We start from the raw sequence: 27,369 nt of genomic DNA on the forward strand, positions 1-27,369 counted from the left end.
CCCATAGACACTTTTCTCAGCATTAAAATAAGCATGATTATCATGCAAAACTTATTTTTGAATTAGGTATTTCAAATATTTATACATTAACATTTCAAAGATGCTTATGTCAAATTCAAATGTGTCCAAAATTAAAAATAAGTAAGGCCAGCTTGATTTCCCACATTGAGGTTCATTAAAAAGTAATAATTTTAAATAACTTGTTTCAGTTTGAGAAGAGCAGGAAGTGAATATGCAATGAACTACTAAAGATATGTTATGAACAGCCAAAATAGGAAGCTAATATGACTGTGTGGGTGAAAGAAAGAAGTTTTTACAAATAAAAGATGCACATTGCTTTTTTTGTTCCAACTTAATTTTTTTAATTAAAATTTTAATTTTGAGATAATTGTAGGTTCACCTGCAGTTATAAGAAATAACATAGAGAGATGTCACCTACCCCTTTCCTGGTTTCTCCCAGTGGTAAACTCTTCCAAAATTATAGTACAATATCACAATCAGGACATTCACAGGGACAGCCAAACCACCGTCCCTCCTGCTCCCTCCTCTTCCTTAACCTCCAACAATCACTGACTCTTCTTTCCATTTCTACAGTTTCGCATCTCAAGAATTTTATATAATTGGAATACACAGCATGTAATCTTTCGAGATTGGCTTTTATCATTCATCACAATTCTCTGGCGGTTCATCCAAGTTGTTGCAAGTGTTACTAGTTCGTGCCTTTTGATTGCTGAGTAGTTGTCCATGGTATGGATGTATCAAAGTCTGCTTACCCACTCACCTGCTGAAGTACATCTGGGCTGTTTTCCATTTAGGGCTATTATAACTAAAGCTGCTATGAATATTAATGTACAGGTTTTGGGGTGAACATATTTTCATCTATCTGGGATAAAGTCTCAGGACTGCATATGCAGGGACATAGGGTAGTGGCCTGTTTAATGTTTTAAGAAACTACCAAATTGCTTTCCAGAGTGACCGTCCAACTTTACCTCCCCATCATTATCGTATAGGTTTCTCTGCATCCTCACCAGTATTTCATGTTCTCACTGTTTTCTATTTTAGCCATTCTGGTGATGTTGAACATCTTTTCATGGACTTATTTGACATTTATATATCTTCCAGTGAGATGTCTCATGTTTTCTGTACATTTTTCTAGCTGGATTGTTTATTTATTGTTGAATGTCATGAGCTTTACATATCTTCTAGAAGCTTGTCCTTTTGTGGTTTAGAAATATTTTCTCCAGTCTATAGCTTGTCTTTTCGTCCTAACATATTTTTTTTTTACTCAGAGCAAAAGTTTTTAATTGTTATGAAATCCATTTTATCTCCAGCTTTCCTTTTGGTGTCAAGCCTAAGAATTCTTTGCCTCCCCTTAGATCCTAGATTTCCCTTGTGTCTCTTCCTAAAGGTCTTACAGTTTTACATTTTACATATAAGTCTACCATCAGTTTTGAGTAACCTCTTGTGTAAGGTGTGAGAGCAATGGCATTTCTTTTTCTTTTTCGCCTACGAATGTTCAATTGCTCCAGCACCAGGCTATCTTTTCTCCACTGAATTGCTTTTTCACCTTCATCAAAGAGCAGCTGGGCATATCTGTTTGGGTCAACTTCTAGGCTCTCCATTCTGCGCCCTCGATCTATGTATTTATCCCTCCACTACTTCCACAGGTCTCACAGCCTAGGCCACCTCCCACAGCCATAAAATATGTTTGAAATTGGACAGACGGATTCCTCCCACTTTATTCAATTTCAAATTTGTTTTAATTATCCTGGTTCCTTTGCATTTCCATATAAATTTTAGAATAATCTTGACTATACCTACCAGAAACTCTTGCTAGGATATTGATAGGAATTGCATTAAACCTGCATATCAATTTGAGGCAAATTGACATCTTTATTAGGTTGATAACTCTAATCTATGAAAATGGTGTATCTTATTTACATCTTCCTTGATTTCTTTCACCGTTTTATAGTTTTCAACACATAAGGCCTGCACATATTTTGTTAGATTTACACCTAAAAATGTCCTTTTCTTTCTTCCTTTCTCTTTTTCTTTCTTTCTTCCCTTCTCTTTCTTCCTTCCTTTCTTTCCGTCTGTCTGTCTCTCTTCCTCACTTCATCTCTTCCTCTCTCTCTCTCTCTTTCTTTTCTTTTCCTTCTTTCGAGTGTATGTGTGACTGGAAATTGTATTTTAGTTTTGATGTCTACGTTCATTGCAAGTACACAGAAATACAAGTGCTTTTTGTATATTTATTTTGTGTCCTGTGATTCTGCTGAACTCTTTTATTAGACGTGATAGAATTTTTTATGAAATTCCTTGGGATTTTCTACACAGAATCATGTCATCTGCAAATAAGAACAGTTTTATTTCTTCATTTCCAACCTGCATGGTTTTTATTCCTTTCTGTTCCCTTACTGCATGGAGGAACTTCTAGCAAGTATGTTGAATAAAACTGGTGAGAGCAGACATCCTTGCCTTGTTCCCAGTCTTATGAGAAAAACATTCAGATTTTCACCACTAAGTGTAATATTAGCTATAGATTTTCTGAAGACCCTCTTAAGTTGAGAAAGTTCCTCTCTATTTCTAATTTTTATGAGTTTTTCTTATGAATGGGTATTAAATTTTGTTGGATGCTATTTCTAAAGGGATTAACATGGTCATGTGATTTTTCTTCTTTGTTGATTGTCTACTATTGAGCCAGGCTTGCATCCTTGGAATATGCCCCACTTGGTTATGGTTTATGCTTCCTTTTATATATTGCTACATTCTATTTGCTAATATTTCAATAAGGATTTTTATATCTATATTCATGAGGATGTTGGTCTGTAGTTTTATGTTTTGTTTGGTTTTGTTTTTGTACTGTCTTTGTCTGGTTTTGGTATTTTGGTAATACTAGCTTCATAAAATGAATTGGGAAGTCCTCCCCCTGTTTTGTGAGAAAGGAGTCTTTGAAATTGGTATCAATTCCTCTTTAAATATTTATAGTAATTTTCTAATGAAACCATGTGGATCTGGTAATTTCTTTTGAAAGCTTTTTTAATGAAAAATTCAATTTCCTAAATAGTTTAGGGTTATTCATATTATCTACTTGATATTGAGTGAGTTATGGTAGTTTGTTTTAAGAAGAATCGGATGAATTAAGCTAAGTTGTCAAATTTATAGGTGTAATGTTGTTTATAGCAATCTCTTACCCTTTTCCTGTTTCATCCCTAATATAGGCAATTTGTTTCTCTCTCTTTTTTGCAGTTTCAGTTTAAGAACAAAAGGAAGTAGTTATGCAATGATTTATAGAAGATATGCTCTGAGAAACTAAAATAAGAAACAAAATAAGAAGTTCATAGCACAGTTTGGGTGAAAGAAACAATTTTACAAATAAAGGGGCACACTGCTTTTCAACCTGTCAAAAGGTTATTCTGATTTTTATTTCTTAACTTAAATCATTGCTTTGTTAAAAATACCTCACATTTAATACATTTGTATCAAATATCCTATATAATGTTTTAATGTAAATCTCACAATTCTGCAGAGTAAGTATTATTTACCACATTTTACACTGAGACTGCAAAGAAAATCCAATAACTTTCAAAGACAGTTTTGAAATCTAGCTTTCTCCATACTTCAAAGTCCACGCAAACATTTTCCATTTTCCAACATCCTGCCTTTTCTCTATAATTATCTATAATATTTTTCTACTCGACAGAAATAATGGTGCTATATTGTTTTGAATTTAAGGAGGTAATAGTTTAAAAGAACATTCCCTACAGATTATTTGTAAAAACAATTGCCATGTCAATTATCACCAAGTAGTAAATACAATAGCAGATGGAAGAAAGAAGTTAAAATTTCAACCAGAAAAATAATATAAATTCTTATATGGATGAATTTAAGATGGCAAAAATGTTAAGAATAAGTGCATATAACTTCCCCTGGAGTAAACTGTAATCAGTGTCATAGAAATTCGTGTTGTAAAATGATAGATTTTTTTTTAAATGAAGATAACCCTTAAAATTAATCTAAGCCAACAGTTTCAACTTCTTCTTCCACTAAATATTTTTTTAAAAAACATTTATCAAAGCGTCCATTAACAACATGTTTTCTCTTTGTCCCATTTCTGGCAAAGTAATGCTCAAAAGACTGGTAGGAAGGACTGGTAGGACTTATACCATAAGAATATTACGTATACGTTAAAAAATAATGTATAAACTGAATAGTGAATTTTTAAATTACCAAGAATTGGCATGATTTATATATAAACATGACTTGGTTTTCCTTTAAAGAAACAAAATAATTAAATTCTGAAATAGTCTCTTAGCTCTAATTCCTTTCCGTCATCTTTATATTAATGGGAAAACAGAGCAAAACTCAATTCATTAGGTTTCCAAATTCAAAAGTAACCTTAGATACCATACTATTTCCTGTGGGTGAAACTATTTTGGAGACAGAATGTAATCAGGAGAAAGAGAGAAACAGATTCAAATCCGAATACCAGTATTTACAGCTCAGTGTTTACATCTTTAAAATGGGAATAATATACCCTGCTCTATAGGAAAAGTATCTTGATTAATTGAGATAACATGCACGAAGCGCCTAAAATAATGCCTAACATAGGAAAGGACTGATAAATATTTGTTTTCTTACCTTATTGCAAGATTTAGTACAGATGGGATCTGATTGGAAGAAGATATTGATGGCTTAAATCACATACACTCCTCCTAATAAATGCAGAAAACCCTGCTTAAACCGCATTAATATATTTTCATTCGAAGAGGTGAAGGTTGAAGGAAAAGAGGAATCAATAGTTGGGAAGAATATAAAGCACATAAATTTATTTATGAGGGTTTAAAACAATTTCTCTGGATATCACAATAACTGTGTTAAGCAGAAAGCTATCAGGAGCGTTTCTGGTGGACATAAATGGCAGAAACCCTGCAAGAGCCTCTCGAAACCTCCCACCCACCTCTTATTTGGAAAAGTGAGGGCTCAAGGCAAGGATGGACCATGGATCTGGGAGAAAGAAAAGACAAAGCACTCCAATTAAGCTCTGGCAGTTTGAGAAAATATGGCATCAGGAAGTCCAGGAGACGATGTGATGCTTTATCCAGCAGAAGTCATGAGGCGCTTAAGAGCTTGGAAACAGTGTACCAGGTAGAAGTCTTGGAGCAAGTTAGGCTTTAGATAAATTTTGTACTGGACTCAGAAGCCCAACCAAACACAAATCTGGATATAAACATATATTGGAGCAATGGCTTCACCAAAAAGAGAAGAATGAGCACAAAATAATTTCTCTACTGGACACTTATCTTCTCCACTTACCAGGCTAAAGAGAAATAACCCGTAGTAAGCATTATTAACTAAAACACAGACAGTTCCTACACTCACAGACCTTCTAGTCTAGTAAAAAGGATAGACATAGAGTGGAGAAGTGAAGCATGCTGTGAAGTAATAGAAGGTGCCAGAAGGCGCCAGGAAGGCATATGACAAGGGACCTAATCAACTTGGGTAGAAGGAAACAGTTCTTTAAGAAGTGACATTTCTGTTACTACCTGAAGGAGGTGTAGAAATTAGCTGAGTGAAAGCAGTGTGAGTGGGGTTGAAATGAAAACTGTCCAAGTCAGGAGAGCATCACATCCCATGATTCTGAGGCAGGAAAACATGAAGACAAAGTAAAGAACTGAGAGATTTGGTGTGCTTGGAATAAAAATAGGAGAGGCAGAATGAGTTCGGGCACATCTTTACAAATGCTTTTGATATAGAGCGAGCATCACTCTGGGGCTAAGGGAGATATTTTTATGATGGTATTGAACAGGTTTGAAAAAATGGAATGTCACTTTGAGATGCAATCTAGATCTTACATTTTTATTTGACTTGAATAATTTTTTCTCCTGTACAGACAGCATATTTGGAGAAAACACATAACACACATAAATATACAAATACATCATAAATAAAATTTTAATTACCCATTATATATATAAAACATAAATATATATTATAGTTTTCTGATATACACACTTACACAGATATATACTACAATTTTTAAAATAATATATGTAGATATTGTTTATGTTTATGCTTAATATATTTAGTTCATATTTTATAGTCATAAAATCGTTAATAATTCCTGTTGCTATATTAGTCTTCAAAAATAATTTAATATTTTTAATATTACATCTTCCATTTAAGCATAAAGATTTTGCTTCCAATTTTTCCTATTAAAAATAGTATTGTGATGAATGCATTTTGAAGATCTTTTCCTGTTTCTAAGCATTTCACTGGTTCAGATGTGAAATTACTAGACTAAAAATGGTATATATTTCTTAAGCCTCTCAAATCATATTACCAAGAAGATTTATAGAAATAGTCCACCCTCAGTCTATGAGTATGCCTTTATACCTACACCTTTACTGTACACACACTACAAGGATATACTTTTATTTCTTTTTTTTTTTTTTTAATTTTTTTATTAATCAAAAAAAAGAAAAGAAATTAACACAACATTTAGAAATCATTCCATTCTACAAATGCACTCAGTAATTCTTAGTATCATCACATAGATGTATGATCATCATTTCTTAGTACATTTGCATCGATTTAGGAAAAGAACTAGCAAAACAGCAGAAAAAGATATAGAATGTTAATCTAGAGAAGAGAATTAAAATAATAATACTAATAATATATATATATATAAAAAGGAAAAAGAAAAAAAACAAAAACAAAAGATACAAACACACAAACAAACAAAAAACCATATTTCAGGTGCAGCTTCATTCAGTGTTCCAACCTAGTTACATTACACTTAGGTATTATTGTGCTGTCCATTTTTGAGTTTTTGTATCTAGTCCCGTTGCACAGTCTGTATCCCTTCAGCTCCAATTACCCATTATCTTACCCTGTTTCTAACTCCTGCTGGTCTCTGTTACCAATGATATATTCCAAGCTGATTCTCGAATGTCGGTTCACATCAGTGGGACCTTACAGTATTTGTCCTTTAGTTTTGGGCTAGACTCACTCAACATAATGTTCTCTAGGTCCATCCATGTTATTACATGCTTCATAAGTTTAGTCTGTCTTAAAGCTGCATAATATTCCATCGTAGGTATACACCACAGTTTGTTTAGCCACTCGTCTGTTGATGAACATTTTGGCTGTTTCCATCTCTTTGCAATTGTAGATAATGCTGCTATAAACACTGGTGTGCAAATGTCCGTCTGTGTCTTTGCCCTTAAGTCCCTTGAGTAGATACCTAGCAGTGGTATTGCTGGGTCGTAATTCATTCTGCCATTCTATGTCTTTTGATTGGGAAATTCAGTCCATTAACTTTTAGTATTATTACTGTTTGGATAATATTTTCCTCTACCATTTTGGCTTTTGTATTATATATATCATATCTGATTTTCCTTCTTTCTACACTTTACTCCATACCTCTCTCTTCTGTCTTTTCGTATCTGACTCTAGTGCTCCCTTTAGTATTTCTTGCAGAGCTGGTCTCTTGGTCACAAATTCTCTCAGTGACTTTTTGTCTATAAATGTTTTAATTTCTCCTTCATTTTTGAAGGACAATTTTGCTGGATATAGGAGTCTTGGTTGGCAGTTTTTCTCTTTTAGTAATTTAAATATATCATCCCACTGTCTTCTAGCTTCCATGGTTTCTGCTGAGAAATCTACACATAGTCTTATTGGGTTTCCCTTGTATGTGACAGATTGTTTTTCTCTTGCTGCTTTCAAGATCCTCTCTTTCTCTTTGACCTCTGACATTCTAATTAGTAAGTGTCTTGGAGAACGCCTATTTGGGTCTATGCTCTTTGGGGTGCGCTGCAATTCTTGGATCTGCAAATTTAGGTCTTTCATAAGAGTTGGGAAATTTTCAGTGATAATTTCTTCCATTAGTTTTTCTCCTCCTTTTCCCTTCTCTTCTCCTTCTGGGACACCCACAACACGTATATTTGTGCGCTTCATATTGTCATTCAGTTCCCTGATCCCCTGCTCAAGTTTTTCCATTCTTTTCCCTATAGTTTCTGTTTCTTTTTGGAATTCAGATGTTCCATCCTCCAGTTCACTAATTGTAGCTTCTGTCTCTTTAGATCTACCATTGTAGGTATCCATTGTTTTTTCCATTTTTTCTTCTTTGTCCTTCACTCCCATAAGTTCTGTGATTTGTTTTTTCAGATTTTCTATTTCTTCTTTTTGTTCAGCCCATGTCTTCTTCATGTCCTCCCTCAAATTATTGATTTGGTTTTTGAAGAGTTTTTCCATTTCTGTTCGTATATTCAGCATTAGTTGTCTCAGCTCCTGTATCTCATTTGAACTATTGGTTTGTTCCTTTGACTGGGCCATATCTTCAATTTTCCGAGCGTCATCCATTATTTTCTGCTGGTGTCTGGGCATTTGATCAGATTTCCCTGGGTGTGGGACCCAGCTGGTTGAAAGCTTTTTCTGTGAAATCTCTGGGCTCTGTTTTTCTTTTCCTGCCCAGTAGGTGGCGCTCGTGGCGCTCGTCTGTCTACACGGCAGTCGGCCCGGGAAACCGCGCGTGGAGGTGGGGGTCGCTGGCCGCCGTGGCTTGGGAGAGTGCCAGTCCTAATTGCCCAGCTGGCCCGAAACGCCAAGCATGACGGGAGGGCCCCGCTATCCAACGTTCCCAGTCAGACCGGGGAGCCACGTGTGTGGAGGGGACCCCAGTCGCCAGCCGCCCCGGCCGGGAAAACGCGCGCCCCTTGAGTATCTCACTGCAGCAGATTCTCCCTGCCCGTTCAGCTGTTCCAGAATGGGGTACGCTGTCTTTTTGGTCTCTGTCGTGACTCCGGGAGCTGTTTCGTATTGTTTCTGTTTCTTTAGTTGCTTTTCTGGAGGAGGAACTAAGACCCGCGCGTCTTACTAAGCCGCCATCTTCTCCGGAAGTACTTTTATTTCTTTGATACTCAGAACTGTTAAGCATATTTTCTTTTGTGTTTTATAAATTCATCCTTTTCTTTTTTGAATCATCTATTCATATTCTTTGCCTATTTTTTTCTCCCATGGACATGTCAGTCTTCTTTATGGTCTTATAATAGTTCTTTGTATTTTAAGGATATTAACAGTTTGTTTATATTTAGTATGAATATCTCTAGCAAGTTTGTTACTTGTCTCCTATTTTAATTGTTTTTTAATACAGTGATGCTTTTAATTTTTAGGTAGTCAAGGTTATTTATCTTTTCTGTTGGTATTACTTATACCGCTTTCATGTTAAGTAAATGCTAGTGTCTGCAAGATTAAGTTTGAAATTTGTTAGTTAATACATTTTGCTAGTTAACGGAGAAATGACTGCTGAGCTAATCACATATAACAGTTCTGACAGAAAGGAAGGAGTAAGAGGAAAAGGAGAAAGAGGAAGTGTAAGGACAAGAAATTTAAAAAGTCTCTTTTACAGTTGCTATTAATCACTGTCAATATTTACTAGAATGTATTGCCTAATATTTATTTATATAGTTAACTTATTTAAAATTATAGTTTCCCTTTTATGTGCTTTTACCAACTTAACGACCCTCTTAGTTTATTATTCCATGTATAATTGCAATTATTATGTACTTATTTTCCTGTTGATATCTGCATTGCATTTTTAAAGGAATCCAGTGGAAGATGTAATATTGTTTTAGAGTCTCTTTCTGATATTCAAGAAATGCTTAAGAGAAAAATAATCTTAATTAAAAGAATAATATGATTTAGTACTTGTCTTAATTCAGTTTTTATGGTTTGGTGTCTCCTACAACTCTCTTAAGAATTCATGTCAAATTACTTCAGTTATTCCTATATTCACCTAGCAAAAATTTATTGTCAGGTTCTTTGCTAAACACCAAAATTCAAAGGAAAGGAAATTCACATACTAGTGGGAGATTATTTCCCATTTCTGCTTTTATAAATATTGCTGCAAGTAGTATATGCTCTATAAAAGTTCCCATTCTGATACACAAATTCTTTACAATACCAATATAAAGTATATTGGAATACACACATAATGCTTATGGAGCATAGCAGAAGAGCTAGAAATCCTTCTATCTAACTCTCTACCTGACATCTGGAAGGTATCTCAAACTTTATATAGTCAAAACACACCGTTTGGCCCTTGTTCCCTCCCCCCGATTCTGGCAACAGCAAACCAAACCGAAGCAACACAGCAAACAACCCTGGCTTTCACATAGACTCACCATTTCAGTACAGGGAAACACGATTTTCACATGGGCTCAAACCACAAACCTTGGCACGTTTGATTCATATCCTATATCCCTGCATTCAACCCAGGAACATGTTTTATGGGATCTACCATGAAAATGTGTCTCTGCATCCCCACTGCCAACTCTCTGATCCAAACGACTGCCTCTCTCCTGGACAATTACAAAACCTAATTGCTCTCCCCGCTTCCACTTGCTCTCCCCAGGGTATTCTCTAGCTAAGTCATCCTTTAAAAACATCCATTAAATCAGGCCATATCCCAGCTTAAAGCCTTTCAATGCACCTGGAATAAAATCCACTGCCCTCACCATCAACTACTTGGCTTTACATCTTTTCCGGCACCATCCTGAGGCACGTCCCCTAACCGTGCTCCAGGCACACACGTGCCCCTTTTCTGTTCCTCTACTACCTGACCAGTCTCTCCTTCAAGGCATTTGAATTGCTGGTTCCTTTCCCTGGACCCTCCCCCTGACTGCACAGCTGCCTGCTGCTTCTCTTGGTGGTCCCGCTCAGAAATCTGTGATCTCAAGTACCGACTCCGCCCGGATCCCCCCAGCCCCGGGCCAGCGATGGTTTACTGGGTTAGTTCACTCATTCACCGACCATTCACACACACCCCCTGTAACTGTGTTCTTTATTGACTGCTGACGTGGACAGTGCCTCTACTTCCCCTGGAATATAACCCCCCGGAGGGCCTGGGCCTCTTGTCTTGTTCACGCTGCTCCCCGACCCTTCCAGAACGCCTGGCACGCACCCCAGCCTGGAGAGATCCCAGACGTGAATGGACCGGGGCACCGCACGCCCACCCGAGGGAGGGAAAGCGGCTGCCGGGGGCCGGTGCGGAGCTGCGGGGCTGGCATGCGGTGGGTGGGCGGCCGTCACCGCGGGGAGACCCGCGCCCAGGAGACAGGACGCCGGACCTCACCCAGGAGGCGGGCGCGATCGAGCTGTGCCGGGGAGCCTGGCAGGCCTGGCAGGGGCGGATGGCACGGCCAGCCTGACAACGTCGAAGCCCCTCTGCACCCCGGGGAGGCCCCTGGCTTGGTGACGGCACCTGAACGGGGACCCCAGCGGGAAGCCTGCGGGGGTGCGGGGAGCAGCCCCCCGCCCTGGGAAGGGAGGAGGCGGGTGGGGCGCACAGCCGGGCCACATGGAGAGGCTGGCAGGGGTCGGGCCCGCATTGGGCGAGGGAGGTGTCCGCCTATGGGACGGTCCTAAATGGGGAGTAAGGACCCGTCTACATGCCTGAGTGCTTCAGGGGCAAGGAAGGCTGGGTTCTGAGAGCTGGAGAGGAGAGTTACACACATGGAAAGGTTCTGGGGTGTGTAGACTGAAATAATGTCATCACCAGGACCTCATGCTCTCGATATGGGCAGAGACAGATGTAGAAGGACAGATGTGAGTGTGCATGTTTGTGCCACTGTGATGGCATGCACGTGCACACACACACACGCACGGATATACTTACATCCCCAGTTCCGCCAACTACAGGGCCTGGGGACAGCAATATCCCGGGGGCAGTGAACATACTGAGAGCCTACATCTTGGCATCTAAATACCATTTTCCACTAAAAGGGAAGAGGGCTCCTTAGAAAAACAGCTGAATCCATATCTGGGGCTGGGAAAGAATAAATGAGACAAGCCTAGAGTAGTGTGTTTTTCTAGGAAGCTATAAAGTACTCAAAGAATGATGGGGATATGGGGGCACTGCACAGGGCTCCCTTTGGCAAAATCAGGAATAATTTGGTATCAAAACAGATAATGATAGTCATGGAGTACGACTTATGGAATAAAAAATAAGACCATGTGGCTCTACTTAGACAGAAATAACTAAATAAACGGAAAGTCTTATGAGAAATGGGATACTTATCTAACTTTAAAGTACCTCCCCATAAGTATTAACAAATTATAGAGGGAAAAGAGTAACTTTTCATTGGAGAGGCCTGGGAAGCACAGATTTTATCACATGACCGAGGTGAACATCAGAAATGGGGCAAATCAAAACCAGGTGGCACATGAGAGGGTGCATGATGGGGAACACAGAGTCAAGTACTCCATATTCCTGCCAAAGATGCACAGCCTGAATCTAAGTAGGGAATATCAGACCAATGTAAGTGGGGGGAGAGTCTACAAAATAACTGATGTGTCATATTAAAATGTGTCATGCACAGTTGTAAAACTCAAGACCAGACCAAGGAATTTTCTAGATTGAAGGAGATGAAAGAGAAGTGACAGCTAAATGCAACGTGTAATTCTAAACTGGATCCTTTACCCATAAAAGTTATTATTGGGATAGCTGGTGAAATTTGACTGGGGTCTGAGGATTAAATGGTAGTACATGTCAAAGACAATTTCCCGGTTTTGACGGTTGTTTCCTGGTTATAGGTAAATATCATTATTCGTAGGAAATACACACTAAAGTATTTAGGACTGATGGGGCATCAGGTCAGCAACTTACTCACAAGTAGTTCTAGAAACAAAAATTATTTTATTATCTTTTCAACTCTGTTGTGATTCTGTGACTTATTCCAAATGTAAAAAATTAATAATAACAAAACAAGACCATTACAACTACCCTGTGAATAATGTAGAAGGTCAATTAGAAACAGATGAGAATGGGAGAAAGGAGCTACTATATATTTCAGTAATCAAGTCAAAAGAAGATAAATGAATTTAGGCAATTGCAGTGGGATTAGAGAGGACAGCAGAGCTTTGAGAGATTTTTAGGAAACAAACTGACATGGCTAATTAGATAAGGGAGAGACAGAAAGAAAGGAATCTAGTGTGACTCAAATTTCTGCTTGGGGGAACTGAGTAGATGGTTGTGCCATTAACTGATTAAGAAAGGAAGAACAGATTTTGAGGGAAGATGATGACTTTTATGTCTCACAAGTAAATGCAGTGAGTATAAGCCACTTGGCCAAATGAAGTACGTCTTCTATTTGTAGATTGAATTTCTAATCTCTGACCTGTGTTTCCACAAGGAAGGAATTCCATTGGCATAACATTCTTGATCTATTCCTCCATCCTTCACTCATTTCTCTGCTAAGAAGTTAGAGATACTCAGCTGTTAAATGAATTTGGGGAGAGAACTAAGCATGCTTATCCCTGCCCATTCTGGGTTTCCTCTCTTCAGAGGCAGCAGGTCAACATGATGGATGCATTCTCTGCTGTACTCTGGAAAAATCATGTTGCAGATTGTCTAGCCAGGCCAGTGATGAGTTGGGATGTGTGCTCAATTCAGAGGTAAAGGTAGAGCAAGCAAATTAGCCACAGGCCTAGAACTATACCACCCAATCAGTTCTATCAATAATAATAAAAATACAATTTTTTTTTTTTTTTTTTTGCATGGGCAGGCACCAGGAATCGAACCCGGGTCTCTGGCATGGCAGGCTAGAATTCTGCCACTGAGCCACCACTGCACTGCCCAAAATATGATATTTGATTTCAATTTGTCTAATTTCTACCTGATCTCTCAATTGCTTCTGAATCTCAGAGAAAAAAAAAAAGAGTGGTATGATTTGCCTCCTAAACCTAAAGAACTGTGTAAAGCTTTTTCTCTTATTCTTCATAGAGCCTAATATAGTGTTCAAAACAAATGTCTTAAGTTGAATTCTGTCTAAAATAGATGTGTGCTAAAATAATACTGTATTATAGGGGAAAATATAAAACCTTGTAATTACTTGCTTTTCACTAAATTTCAGGCATTTAGCATCAGTGATTTGAAACTTGTTTTCAACATGGTGCAATATATACTATATGATTTTACTTTTTTACTTCTCCACACACAGTAGGATTCACGGCTGCCCTGTTTGGCGTGATTGCTGAGAGGATTAGAGGAGACTCGGCCACATGCTAAATCAGTGACACAGTTACTCCCAAGTCAAGGCTCTCTTTCCCAGTTTGTGCAGAGTGAGTGGAAAATCAAATCAGAATAGAGTTGCTAGTGTCAGCTATAAAGAAGCATATGAAATGCCCTAGACCTTGTTTTCCAAATTGTGTTTTGTGGATCACTAGTTACAAAATATTTTAATGGGTCTCCAGGAGCGGTAGTGGGGAAAGGCTCTAAAAATTCCTTCAGTGGAAAAAAAAAAGCTTTATCCCTGTTTGTCTCAAATATATTTGACCATGGGCACTTTTTTCCAATAACATCTTCATAGAGATGAGGCCATTCTAATGGAGGGGAGAAGGAGAGACTACCTACTTACTTTATGACTTATTAGAATATCCTATGGTGAATATGGCCTAGAATGAAGTTAAAAGACTTAACTGCCTTGTCATCCCATCCTGCTTCCTGGATTGTACATTGGCCACTTCACCAGCCAACTACTATTCAACTACAAAGCTCGATTTGACCATCCCCTTCCTAGAATTGTCTTCACTGCCTCTTACCCAACCATGCTCAGTTAATTCATCCAAGTAATACTTACTGATGCTGGTCTAGGTGCTAGGATTGAGCAGCTAATTGAAAAAAGGCACTGTTCTCATTCTCATGAAATATCCATTTAAATGAGGGAGAAGGACACAAAACAAACCAGCACATAAATACTAGTGAAGGAGCCAAAAATGCTACAAAGGAAAACAGAGTAAGGGGTATGGAGAGTGAAGTGGTGGTTAACATCAGGTACAGTGGTCAGACCAGAAAGAAGGAAGATAATGAGCCAGGTAGCTCTCTGCAGGATGGCCTTCCGGACAAAGCAATGGTAAGTATGAAGACCCCAAGGCAGGAGCTGTTTGGCTTATCTAAGGTAACCCAGAAAGGATGGCAGAGCTGGAGTAAAATGAGCCAGGAGAAAAATGGTAGAAGACAAATGAGAGAGTTTAAACAGAAGGCTAAATTATATGGCGTGTTGGATGCCTTTACTCTGAGTGAGATGGAAAGACATTGGAGGATTAAGCTGGTAAATAATATGAACTGATTTATGTAAGTCTGGCTGTTGAACTGCAAAAAGACTGTAAGGGCATGATGACCAATGCCAAGCAACCAGGTAGGAGACTTTTCGGAAGTCCAGGCAGGAGAGGTTGATGGGTCAGAGGAGAGGTGATGAGAGCTCTATTTTGATTCAAGCTGTGGTTTGAAAGTAAGGCTAGAATGCTGATATTCAAACTTTTTATCTCAGGACCTTGTTACACTCATCAATTATTGAGAACACTGAAGAGATTTTGATCATGAGGGGTATAGCTGTCAATATTAATATGTTTAAAAATTTAAAAAGAGCTCTTCAAGACTAAGAATACATAAGCACACATTCTATTAGCCATCAGAGCTGTGATGTGATTGCACATCATATAGCTTCTGGAAAACGCCACTGTGTACTCATAAGCAAGTGAACATGGAGAAAGCAAAAACTGCTTTTGTTCTATTATGAAAATAGTTTTGACCTCACCCACCCCCTCAAAGGGTTTTGGTGATCCCCAAGGAGTCCCTTGACCATACTTTGAGAACTGCTGGCCTAGAGAATATTCAGATGGACTGAATGTGGGATGGGAGAGAGAGAAAGGAATTGAAGATGAGCTCAAGTTTCTTGACCCGCCATGAAATGAAATCCAGAAGTTTAGTGCTATAAATGTTAAGCTTAAGATGCTCACTAGACATCCAAATTGAGATTTAGGGTAGTTTGCTGGATATAAGCCTGAGTTCAGGGTGGTGGTCCATGCTGGACATATAAAGGTAGGAGCCATCAGCATAATGCATTTAAAGCTCAGGCACTGGATGAGAACACACAGAGTGAATGGAGACTGGGAAGAGGAGAGGACGGGAGAGACCACTGGGACATTCCATCAATGAACTCTGTCAATGATACTCCAAAATGGATCTGTTTACAATACATTCTCTCTCATTTGGTTAAAGGTACTTTTAGGGCATAATCCATATCTCAGTCATTTTCATATTCAAATCACAGCTTATAATGCCCAGCAGACGGTAGCTACTCATTAATTTATTGAATGAATTGAACAAACAAGTTAATGATGAGCTGTATTGTATTTCCACAGCTAAATTCCAGAATTTTAGAACTGGCAAAATTAGGAAGTTGAGATGATTATCTTGGGATGCATATATTAGATATACTATTCACCATGTTGTCAAACAGGTTCCATGAATTTAGAGACAGAGATAATTAGGAACTTTTACATTTACTCAGTTCAAGTCAATAACAAGTGAACTAATCAGAGGGGCAAGAGTAAATTTCGAATTCTAGCATGCCATTTAAGACATTCAAAATAGTAATGCCAATTCTGCTTGCTGGATATTTTACTTCAATTTTTTCAAGGATTTTTTTTCCAGAGAATTGATTTCTTTATGCATTTTTGCTCAGGGTGCTTGATATGCTTTAGGGAGAAAGGCAATCCAAGGATGGCATCCACTTAGCTTTTTATGTATGTGGGGGAAAAAGCTTGACAACATAAAAGAAAAACACAGTCTTAGTAAGATCTGCTGCTGTCTACGGCAATGTAGGCACAAAATTTAGAAAATTGCATTTCATGATTAGAAAAGGAAAAGAAATTATATATTTTTTACATGGAGTCAATATCAGTAACAATTCTCTTTTGCCTGGTAGAAAAACTCAGTCAGATGAAGAGAAATGAGAATAGATAATATCCCACTGGCATATAGTTGGCATGGCCTCTAGGCAGGGTCAGAATTAGGGTGGCGGCTGACTCATGGGCAAAGAGCAAATTACAGAGTCCAGTCAGGCCACAGGGAGAAAGGTATCTCTGAGAAAAATGCCAGTAAACAGCCCTGGGCAGCAGTAAATAGCACCGAGCACCTGAGGGAGTTATCTATGATCAGGCTCCAGCAAAGGAGGCAGAGGGGGAAATCAATAAAATAAATAGTAAAAAATTACAAAAGGAACAGGAAAACCATTAAAACAACCATTCCCACAGTATGGGGTGCCTCTTGCCTCTTTCCTTTGGCGAGAGCATCCACACGGTCTCCTCATATGCATGCTAAATAAACTTTCTACCTGTCTGCTTAATCTGTGCTGTGCCCTTGAATTCTTTCTTGCACCACAGCCAAGACACTAGAAAATCAAATCCTGCAATAGAATGATGACCATTTTAGCCATTAGTGGAAGATGTACCTCATAGTGGATGCGTTCTGAATTCAGGCTGACCCAATACGGTGCCATTTATCTTCATTAACTCTTTTCAAGTCCTAAATTTCAGGGGTTTTATGCTTCCTATGGCTTTTTTATTCAGACGCCTATAAGGAATGAGATGCTGGAGGTGAGAATCATCTCATATTTAACTATTGTAATCCTAAGAAGATTCAAGTGATTTGAGGAACTTAACAAGGCTCCTACAGACACTTTCTGGAAGCCGAAGCTGCCAGCTCCAGAACCACGTATGGGTAAGATAGGAGAGTGACAGCACTGTCTCTCAAAGGTCATCTCTCCAATGTGAGCAAACATGATCCAATCTCCATTATAATAAACAATGTGAGCCACTACAGGGCTTTACAATTTACACAGCACCATGGAACATTTTATCTGGGTTGAGCCTCACGACATCCTTGAAAATTAAGCACAGTAAATACCAAGCTCACTTTGCTGACAAAACAAACTAATGGGTCAGAAAAGATTACACAGAAATATGTGACAGAAGCCTAATTAGAATTAAATTCCTAGAAAAGGCACAAGCAAAATTTTGCATATGATTTCATGGATTTTACAGACTATCTATAGCCTATCCAAGAATCCCAGGCTAAAAAGACTTGCCCCTAGAGATTCCAACCTCAGAGCATTCTAACTTTGGAAGGACTACTGGTATATTGTTGAGAGATTCATTTCCTTCTCTATCTTTTTTGCTTCCAAATTGCTCTTTGTTTCATCAAAGACTATTTTCTATTATTTTATTATCTTTCTGTTTTTAGCCTTCTCAGTGCCCTTCCTTGCAAGTTTCTAAATTACTATAGTTCCTTCCTTTAGGCTGCAAACTATTGCCATCTATGATTCTGTACTTCCTCCTTTTTCCAGTGTGTTATTCTCCTCTCAAACTTCATCCCTCTGGAATATCAACATTCCATCTTGATTACTTACTCCCCAATGAGCTAATTAACACCAATAAAAAGATCTTTGGAGTTAGGAAATCAGATTTCTTCCAGTCAGTATCTGTGTAACAGTGGGAAAATTATTGAACTTCTCTTAAGCCTCAGGACTAATCAATAAAAGTAAAGGAAAAAATACTATCTCAAAGGAATTTTATAAAAAATGTTTAACACATACTAAATAATAGAAATAAATGATCCACTACTCAATAATAAAAATAGTTTCATAGAGTATCTCTTTAAAGACCTTTTTATTCCCTATCTATTTTTGCTGCAATCCAATACAATATCCTATATTTTTTTCTGAATGATATGCCTTTGCTTTTTACATACCCACTCTCATTTCTAATTTTAAGCATATGTATTCTATAACCCCACTGTGCCCAGTAAAATGTTATTTCAGATTTGACAAGAAATTCTGTAACCTAGTTCTAAATTCTTAATAATGGAAAGGGAAGATGGTATGGCTTGTTATTAAACCACTCTACTGTTAGATCATTAATACAAGTCCAGAGAAATATCCAGAATACTTATTTCTCAGGGTGAGAAAGCACTTGATCTAAATGGAGTCCAGCATGGATAAGAGTTCAGGTGTCATTCATCTACCTTGAAATCATTTCCCTAGTCTCCTGAGAGATCTGAGCCTTTAACATTTCTCTCTATTCATTGCCACCATGTTCTCTCATTCCTCTTTGCTAGAGTATCTCCTTAGCTGCCAAAGAGTTCAGTCTGAAGTCACTTCATCACCTTGAATTACACTTGGGATGGGACTTAAAGTATGTGGTGGGGAAGCGTCTCAGAATAACCAGGACTCTCCACCTTTCCAGGTGACTTCCTCTTAGCATCCATCTATGTTCATTGCACTAAAAGTCTCTTCAATATTAAGCACGTCCCTTGAAGATTTCTCTGTTATTGTGTTAAAGTCATCTCTTTTTCTGCCTCCACCTGATTCATTCTGTTACTTTAGACTTGATTTTTACCATGAAATGGGAAAGCAGTGGAAAACTCCGTCCAAGACCAAGACTAAAGAGCAAAAATCCAATGCTTAACCAACTGTTATACCAGTGCTTGTATTTGGACTTTGGAACTAATTAGATTTACACACTCCTGCTATTATAAAACTTAACATTTCAGCCTCCATTACCCAAGTCTCTTTAATCAACTTTTAGTCTTCCCTCTTCCATTCTCTACCTACAGATTTTCTCTCCTACATCCTAAAAGTTAAAAACAAAACTGTTTCACAACTTTGCCCTTCTTTTAACATGCTGTCTTTCCTTTTATCACTTTTCATCATCACCAAATTAACCTAAAGATTTAATTTTCAATTAGTGTGCTGCTCTTCTCTTACTCTTCAACTCTTCACCTGAAGCTTCTCTACTTTAGGGAAATTGCATTCTTGACTCTCTTTGCTCTCATAATTACAAATAAAATGACATTTTACAGTCATTTTCTGTAAAATTTCCATATTCTCTTCCACCTCTCTGAAAATGTTGACAATGTTAACTAACTGCCTCTTCAATCTTCCATTCTTCTTTATTCCGAAGGTAATGTTTTATTTTCTATCTCTCATCTCTCTCAGTACTCTTTTTCTATCTCCTTGCCTTCTTTTTAAGGCATATATGAAGAACTTAGTTAAGCTCCATGGTTCTCAATTTCCTCACCTATAAAATGGAGATACTAATATTCATTCCTCCCCAAAATCGTGAATTTTAAATTATATTAGGTTCCCAACAAATGTTAAATCTATTCCTTAACTGTAAACACTGCCCTTAGAATTCTGTCTTCAACACTCTCCCTTCACCATCAATTTCTATAAATGATTGTAAAGTCAGTATCTTAAGCTCCTGCCTTTCTCCAGAGACCCACACCGTGTTAGTTAGATTCAGTTGTCAACTTGGCCAGGTGAGCATACCTAATCTTGTTGCTGCAGACATAAGCCAACGGTACGTGAACCTCATATGTTGCCAATTACATCTGCAGTCGGCTAGGAGGCGTGTCTGCAGCAATGAGTAACGTTTGACTTAATTGGCTGGTGCTTAAATGAGCGATCGCAAGGTAGCACAGCCTAGCAGCTCGGCATTCCTCATCTCAGCACTTGTAGCTCAGCCCAGGCCTTTGGAGAAGTCACCCCGGGGAAAGTTGTTGGAACCCAGGGACCTGGAGAGAAGACCAGCAGAGACCATCTTGTGCCTTCCACATAAGAAAGAACCTCAGTGGAAATTAAGCTGCCTTTCCTCTGAAGAACCAACAAATAAATCCCCTTTTATTAAAAGCCAATCCGTCTCTGGTGTGTTGCATTCTGGTAGCTAGCAAACTAGAACACACACCAGTATTTATAAATTCTCTATCCTATCTCTCACATTCAATACATTTACAAAACCAAATTTATCATGTTACTCTCTCCCTCATCCAAATGAGTGTCTGCTCATGATTTTCTGATCTCAATCGGTATCATTCCAAGATCCTCACTACCCAAGCTCAAATCACTATTTGACTTTGATTTCCCTAGATTTAATCCTTCTATCCATATCTTCATCCAAAGTGTCTTTGGCATACATTCTATAAAATAATAAAACATCATAATCAAGGGAGATTTATCTCAGAAATGTAAAGTTGGATTAACATTCCAAACTAAAACAATGTAATATACAATATCAGTGAAACAAAACAGGGGAAAAATCATATGATTATCTAAATATATAAAGGGAAAAAAGTTGAAAAACTTCAACACCATATTATGCCTAAAATGTCTCGGTAAACTAGCAGAAGAGTATATACAAAAAGCTTATATCTTATATCATGATTAATGTTGAAACACTAAATGATTTCCCCCCCCAAAATAGGGACTAGGTGAAAAGTTTCACTTTTATCACTATCAATAACCATGTCACTGAAGTCACAATAAAGTAAAGAAAAGAAATAAAAGGCATAAAAATTAGAAAAGAGGAAGTAAGACTATTATTTTTCTCAGATGCCATGAGAACCCTATAAAATTTACCCCAAAAAAACTACCATAACTTTTAAATGAAATTAGCCAGATGGCAGAAAACAAGGATAACATAAAAATCAACTGCATTTCTATCTACCAGCAACAAACAGTTGGAATGTAAAAAGCAATAAAACATACCAAAGCATTAAGTCAATTCAATTGGGGGGAAGGAGAGTCTTTTTCCATATGGAGTAAAAATGAATGTTGAGTCCTACCTCACACCATACACAAAGATGGAGTATAGAACTAAATGTAAAAGCCAGAACCAGAATGTTTCTAGGAAAAAAATAATCTGTCCACAACCTGGACATGACACAAAAAGTACTAACCATAAAATTTTTTAAAATCCCATTAAAATATTATGCTTATCAAAGAAACCATTAAGGAAATGCTTAAACAAATCATAGAATGGGAAAAAATATTTGCAGTGTATATATTTGACAAAGGACCCATATTTTTTGGAATTAGAGGAAACTTTATAAAGAAAACTAGAAATCAAAAGTCAGGAAGTTGAACACACAAAAATATTTGAACAGACACTTCTTAGAAGAAGATATAAAAATGGTCAATAACTACAGGAAATGTCAGTCGCCAGAAGATGCCAAATCAAAACTTAATGAGAAACTATTTCACATCAACAAGATTGGCTAAAAGTTTTTCTAAGAGGCCAATACCACCACATTTTGGCAAGAATGTGGAGCAAAACAGAGTCTTACACAATGCTATAAGAAATTATAAAATGGAACAACTATTTTGCAAAACTCTCAGTTTCTAATAAAACTAGCCAGTCATTCAACTCTATGACCAAGAATTCCACTCTCAACTATCAGTATGAAAACCTATGTCTAAGAAAAGACTTTTACTCAAGTAGTTTTAGCATGCTTATTAATAATGGCAAACAACAGGAAACAACAGAAGTGTCTATCCATAGGAGAATCAGTAAACAAATTGCAGTATATTATTCCAATGCAATACTATTCAGCAATAAAAAGGAACAAAATGGATAAATCTCAAAAGCATGTTGTGTGAAAGAAGCCACTGCTCACACATAAAAGACAAATCTATACACACACATGTTATATTCTACTTATATGAAGAACAAGAATAGACAATTCTAATCAATGGTGAGAGAAATCAGAAAGCAGTTGCTTCTCAAGAAGGAATGGGAAGAAATGATTGGAAAGGGGCAGGAAGAAATTTTCTAAGGTGATGACAATATACTATATCTTGCTTTGAGCAATGATTTCCACTTATGAACACAATTGTCAAAAAACATCGAACTGAGTTTTTATGAACAGTGTACTTTATTCCTCAAGTGGAATAAAGATACACTGTTCATAAAAACTCAGTTCGATGTTTTATTCCAAAGCATTAAGTCAATTCAATTGGGGGGAAGGAGAGTCCTTTATTCCACTTTATTCCTCAAGTGGAATAAAGATGTTCCACCAGGAAAATAGGAAAGCATTCTTTTAAAAGTGCCAATGCAGGTATATATAATTTTTAATAGAAAGAAAAGAATTGGTGAGCCAAAAGACCTATTTTTTCCAAAGGCAATATTTTTAAGTAATTCCAAGTATTTTCTCAAGTTTTAAAATTAATTGTGTTTGTGTTTTCAAGTGTAAAAAGATGAATCCAGTCTTGTGGTTTCATCTAAATAGAAAAACTCAGGATTGTGGGTTAAAATGAATTAAAAAGAGAATATTTCACAATCTGGAGAATTTTAAGACATGAAAGACCCTCAAGAAGCAAAGCTGAGAAGATCAAACATAGGATGCAGGACCTACCGTTGTGATGCTGACAGTTAACAAATATGCCAAATTAAAAACAAAAGCAAAAACATTGCAACAAAGCTCCGGGAAGCCTGCAGCTTCCAAGCACATGACACACGAATCAGAAACACATGCAGGGTGTAAGAGCCCTATTTCATATTGAAAGCAAGGATTCCCTGGTTAGAATGGATACTCTCCATTTATAGGTAGAATTGTAGAAAACAGACGAGAAAAAAGCACATATACAGATGCAACAGTAGCGCAGCAGTAGATTTCGTGTCTGCAAGACGGGAGACCGGGTTCAAGGCCCAAAACCGGCATGAAAGGAACCATCTCACTTGCTCTACCTAAGCAATATTTATTTTCAGTGAATAAGATGGAAAGTCTGCTCTTTTATTCTTTGCACAAAAGATGGAACATAAAAGGTTGACAGCTAATGTCCAGGTAAAGAAATACATTCATGAATAAGATTTGCATTTATGCTTTTCTTTCCAAAATTCCTCACAAGTTTTCAGAGTGAATTTATTATTTCAACAATGCTATTAAGTACTAATTCATAAATGAAAAGGCTATTTGAATGCCACAAGCCATTCTAACTTGACATTTTTCTTGCTTTTCCAGACAGGAAACCAGAGTTAGTGAGCACTTAGAGGAGTAAACCTGTTACCAAAATACAGGCTCTTCTACAAGCTACCCAATCATTATCTTTTCCTTTGTAACAGTTGCTGTCAAAAAAGCTCCATTCCTGACACCCCTGTGATTTGTCAGAGCAACCTGTTCTCTCCATCTAGCCATCCCTCAGCCACGCTCCCTAGTGTCCAGAACCTCGCTTAGAAAAACAAATTTCCTACCCCTATATTCACTTCTAATTACTTTCACTTGAGTTTTCTGCTCCTTCCTTTGGTAAAATGAATGAGGAGCCCCCAGGAAATCAGAAATCAGAAAGAGAAATAAGTACTGCACCAAAGACTCTGGGGCAAAAGGAAAAGTAGCTTAGCTGAGGTTATATTCTTAATCAATTATATACGTTGGCTGTTATTGTTCAGTTACATATGCAACATATCGGTTCTAATTTAAATACCATCTTTCTGAGTTTTTTTTGACCATTCTGCTCTATGTTTTCATTATTGTAAAACCTAAGAAAGAAAGGTAGAGTCAGTTACCTTCCTAAATATTTTATAATTTACAGAATCAGGGAATGGAGTCAAAATGGAATTTATGGCCTTAATGCCACCTCTAATTTTCTCCAAAGTTCACCAAAATAGGTTAAACTAAACTAAAATTCACAAAGCAGGTTTTATGGAATAATTTCTCTTATACTTGATCAGATCATATGGTAATTCATTATAGATATGAAGAAAGTTATCTGAATTTCATTCATTGAATGAATAAGTAAGTTTATATTAGAGAATTTACTTTGGTACAAAAGTAAATATGTTTAGTGAAAGATGTTATTAATTTATACATAGGATAATACCTTACCTTAATAGCTCAAAAAACCTGGAAATATAGGGACACAATAACAATAGAAACATCTTCATATAATGAGGAAAACAATGACAGCAAATGATCAGATTTAGCATGTAAATCTGAGTTCAGTGGGGTTTAGTCTTTGAGGCAAACGGACTAGATCAAATTTCTCTAAAACAGAAGAAGGATTTTTGAAAATATTTTCTTTCTCCACATCCTGGAACACGAGGTGAAATGTAAACCTACAACACCTGTAAATTCCATCTCATTAACATGTGTCCCACTGTACAACAGCACGGGTATTTCTCTAACCTTCTGAATGGTACTGGGTGAGACAACTAGCTTACTAAAGAAAGAGAAAGAAACCTCAAACCATTTGGGTTTTCTTGGAGTGCTATTATCCTTATCCATGAAACAAGAGTATAAATCTCCCTGGAATTGGTGAAAGTTAACTGAAAAAGATTTTGTGAAAGTGTTCTCTAAACAATAGTGGAGATGTGACGTTTAAACACTATTTCATTTGATGAGGATGATGATTATAATAAAAATTATCCAAAATCAATTATGTTAAGGAAGGTAAGAAATTAAACAAACAACTGCTCGTTTAGGTCAAAATAGTCTTGAAAGACATATTTTGTCCTATAATTGACTGAAAAGATTTGTTCACACTATGTACCTAAGTGGGTAGTGAATGGTATTGATTAGATTTGAATTCTCCCTCTTTGGGATTTTCTGAGACCCATTCAGAGCGAGCCAGGTTGAGAACACCACAATTCCATGTTCTGGGTCCATCTGTTGGTAAAAATATAATGCAGCTTTATAAGTGCTATTTTCAATGAAATATCACAGAACAGCTTGTCCCAATGATATTTCTAAAGCTTGCCTGCAATCCGCCCACTGGGAAACCCAGCTGAAAGAGAAAAGGGAAGAGAAGAGACCCATATGGACAAGTGGCAGTAAGAGAAAGAAGAACAAAGGGTAAAGAGAGAACAGCTAGAGGCAAGTGAACCCTAGAGGAAATGATATCAAACATGGCAAAATTAGCTAGAAATCATAGAGGAAAGACAATTTAAAGAAAATGTATCAAAACAACCAGGCGAGGGAGGGTACAGAAGTGACCAAAAATAACGCATAGGTCTGGAGATTTGAAGACCAAAAAAGAAGAACAGGAAACATCACAGACCATGAAACAGCTCAGTAATCGGAGGATAAGTGGTGGGAGGAAAAGGATGTGAAATAGCCATTTTTCTACGCTTCACCTATTTCTTCACATAGTATACAAGCTTCATTCTTCCAAAAGCTAATACAGATTTCAAGGTCAGTTCAACTTTTTTCTGAGTACCTTCTTTTAACCTAAAATTCTATCTACATATCACAAAACAGTCCAGGCATTGCAGTGTAAGCGGCATACATCCGCTGGATGAAAGGCGCCCACAGAACAGTGCAGATGACGTCATCCTGGGCACTTACCTGCGGTCGAATAACTTTTACGATATTTTGGAGGGCGGTGTCGGGGGATGGAGGAGAGCAGTCAGGTGTTGGGCCCGTTGAGCTGTTTCTATGGTCACCAGTTCCTGGAGCAATAATCGCTACCTCAGAGGCATTATCTGCAAATAAAAATAGAACTGCCATGAACCTGGTCACTCAGTTTACCTTTTCAGATCCGAAATGATTTTTGTGACAATCATTTGAGATTTCAACTTAAAACGGGGATCAACTACAAGATCATAATGAGGATTATGCTCCTCGGTATATTTTGAAGATAATGTTTATTGCATGCTGTGTTTCCTTTGAAACTGGTAAAAATCATCCCCTGTTCCAATAAAGCAGAATATTATTATCCAATTCATAACACTACACCAGCCAGCCAACTGTTAAAACTGCCACTTTTATAGAAATGAGTAAAACCTCACGTTAACTAAAAATACAATTTTACAATATCATGGAGCTAAATCGTTCCCCTAATTTTTCAAATAAATAATGATCTTTATTAAAAGTAGGGGTTTCTAGCTCCCTGATTTTTTTTTTTTTTTGCATGGGCGGGCACCGGGAATCAAACCTTCGGCATGGCAGGTGAGAACTCTGCCACTGAGCCACTGTCACACCACCCTAGCTCCCTGATTTATAAATCTCAAGCTTCCTCAAAGGACTTCCCAGAAATCCCTCAAACTACAGAAAAGCATCCTGGTGGATTAAACTCAGTGAAAACCTAACATTTGTGAAAAATGTTTTTACCATGTAGACAAACAGCAGAAACAAATTATCACCTCTTGAAAAGCAGGGTGATAAACTGCGAAATTAAATGAATGAAATTTAAACAATCTAAATTAATCTCCTCTTACATTGTTCAGTATTGGATACTGAGGGATAAAAAAGTGATGACTTAAACATCAACTACATGAGTAACATTTTCTTTTTAAATTTATACTACAGCAAAATAAGATAGAAGATACAGTTTTGTAATGTTTAAAATACTTGGAAAAAGAATAGAAAATGTTCTATAAAAAAAAAACTCCTGTTAGCACATAGAAAAGTTTTATTATTTTAGTGACAATCTTTGGCAATCCACCATAGCTTTTTATGAAAACTGCTACAAGCTCAAATCTGCAAAAATTGTACTTTTCTGTATATTTTTATTAGTTCTAAATAATTTTTTGTCTTAGCTAGCTAAATTGATGCAAAGGAGACTGAGGTTGTGAATTCTTTATGGACCAGCATGTTTCTCTGTTCCCTAGCTGTTTGTCTGCAATCCCAAGTGAAAATCAATAATTGATGAAGGCACCTCTTGCTCATAAAACGAAAGGGGATGGATTCCCATAAAACTCTACCTATTACATAAACATGTAATTCAGTCTCCCTGGGGTGTACAGATATAGGCTCATGAA

The 27,369-nt window shown here is 37.3% G+C and overlaps 1 protein-coding gene across 6 annotated transcripts in view; it reads right to left on the minus strand.

Annotated features, from left to right (window-relative positions):
• The window catches only part of LOC143642843 (ankyrin repeat and sterile alpha motif domain-containing protein 1B-like), an 887,705-nt gene that overhangs the window by 332,226 nt on the left and 528,110 nt on the right, over positions 1-27,369 (minus strand). For all 6 annotated transcript variants that reach the window (XM_077111726.1, XM_077111725.1, XM_077111727.1 and 3 more), the window contains exon 11: positions 25,955-26,091. In XM_077111726.1, coding sequence (XP_076967841.1) covers positions 25,955-26,091 — 137 coding nt within the window. The remainder of the gene's footprint in view (positions 1-25,954; positions 26,092-27,369) is intronic.

This window comes from Tamandua tetradactyla, chromosome 7, assembly GCF_023851605.1.
Source record: "Tamandua tetradactyla isolate mTamTet1 chromosome 7, mTamTet1.pri, whole genome shotgun sequence".
Classification (NCBI taxonomy): Eukaryota; Metazoa; Chordata; class Mammalia; order Pilosa; family Myrmecophagidae; genus Tamandua; species Tamandua tetradactyla.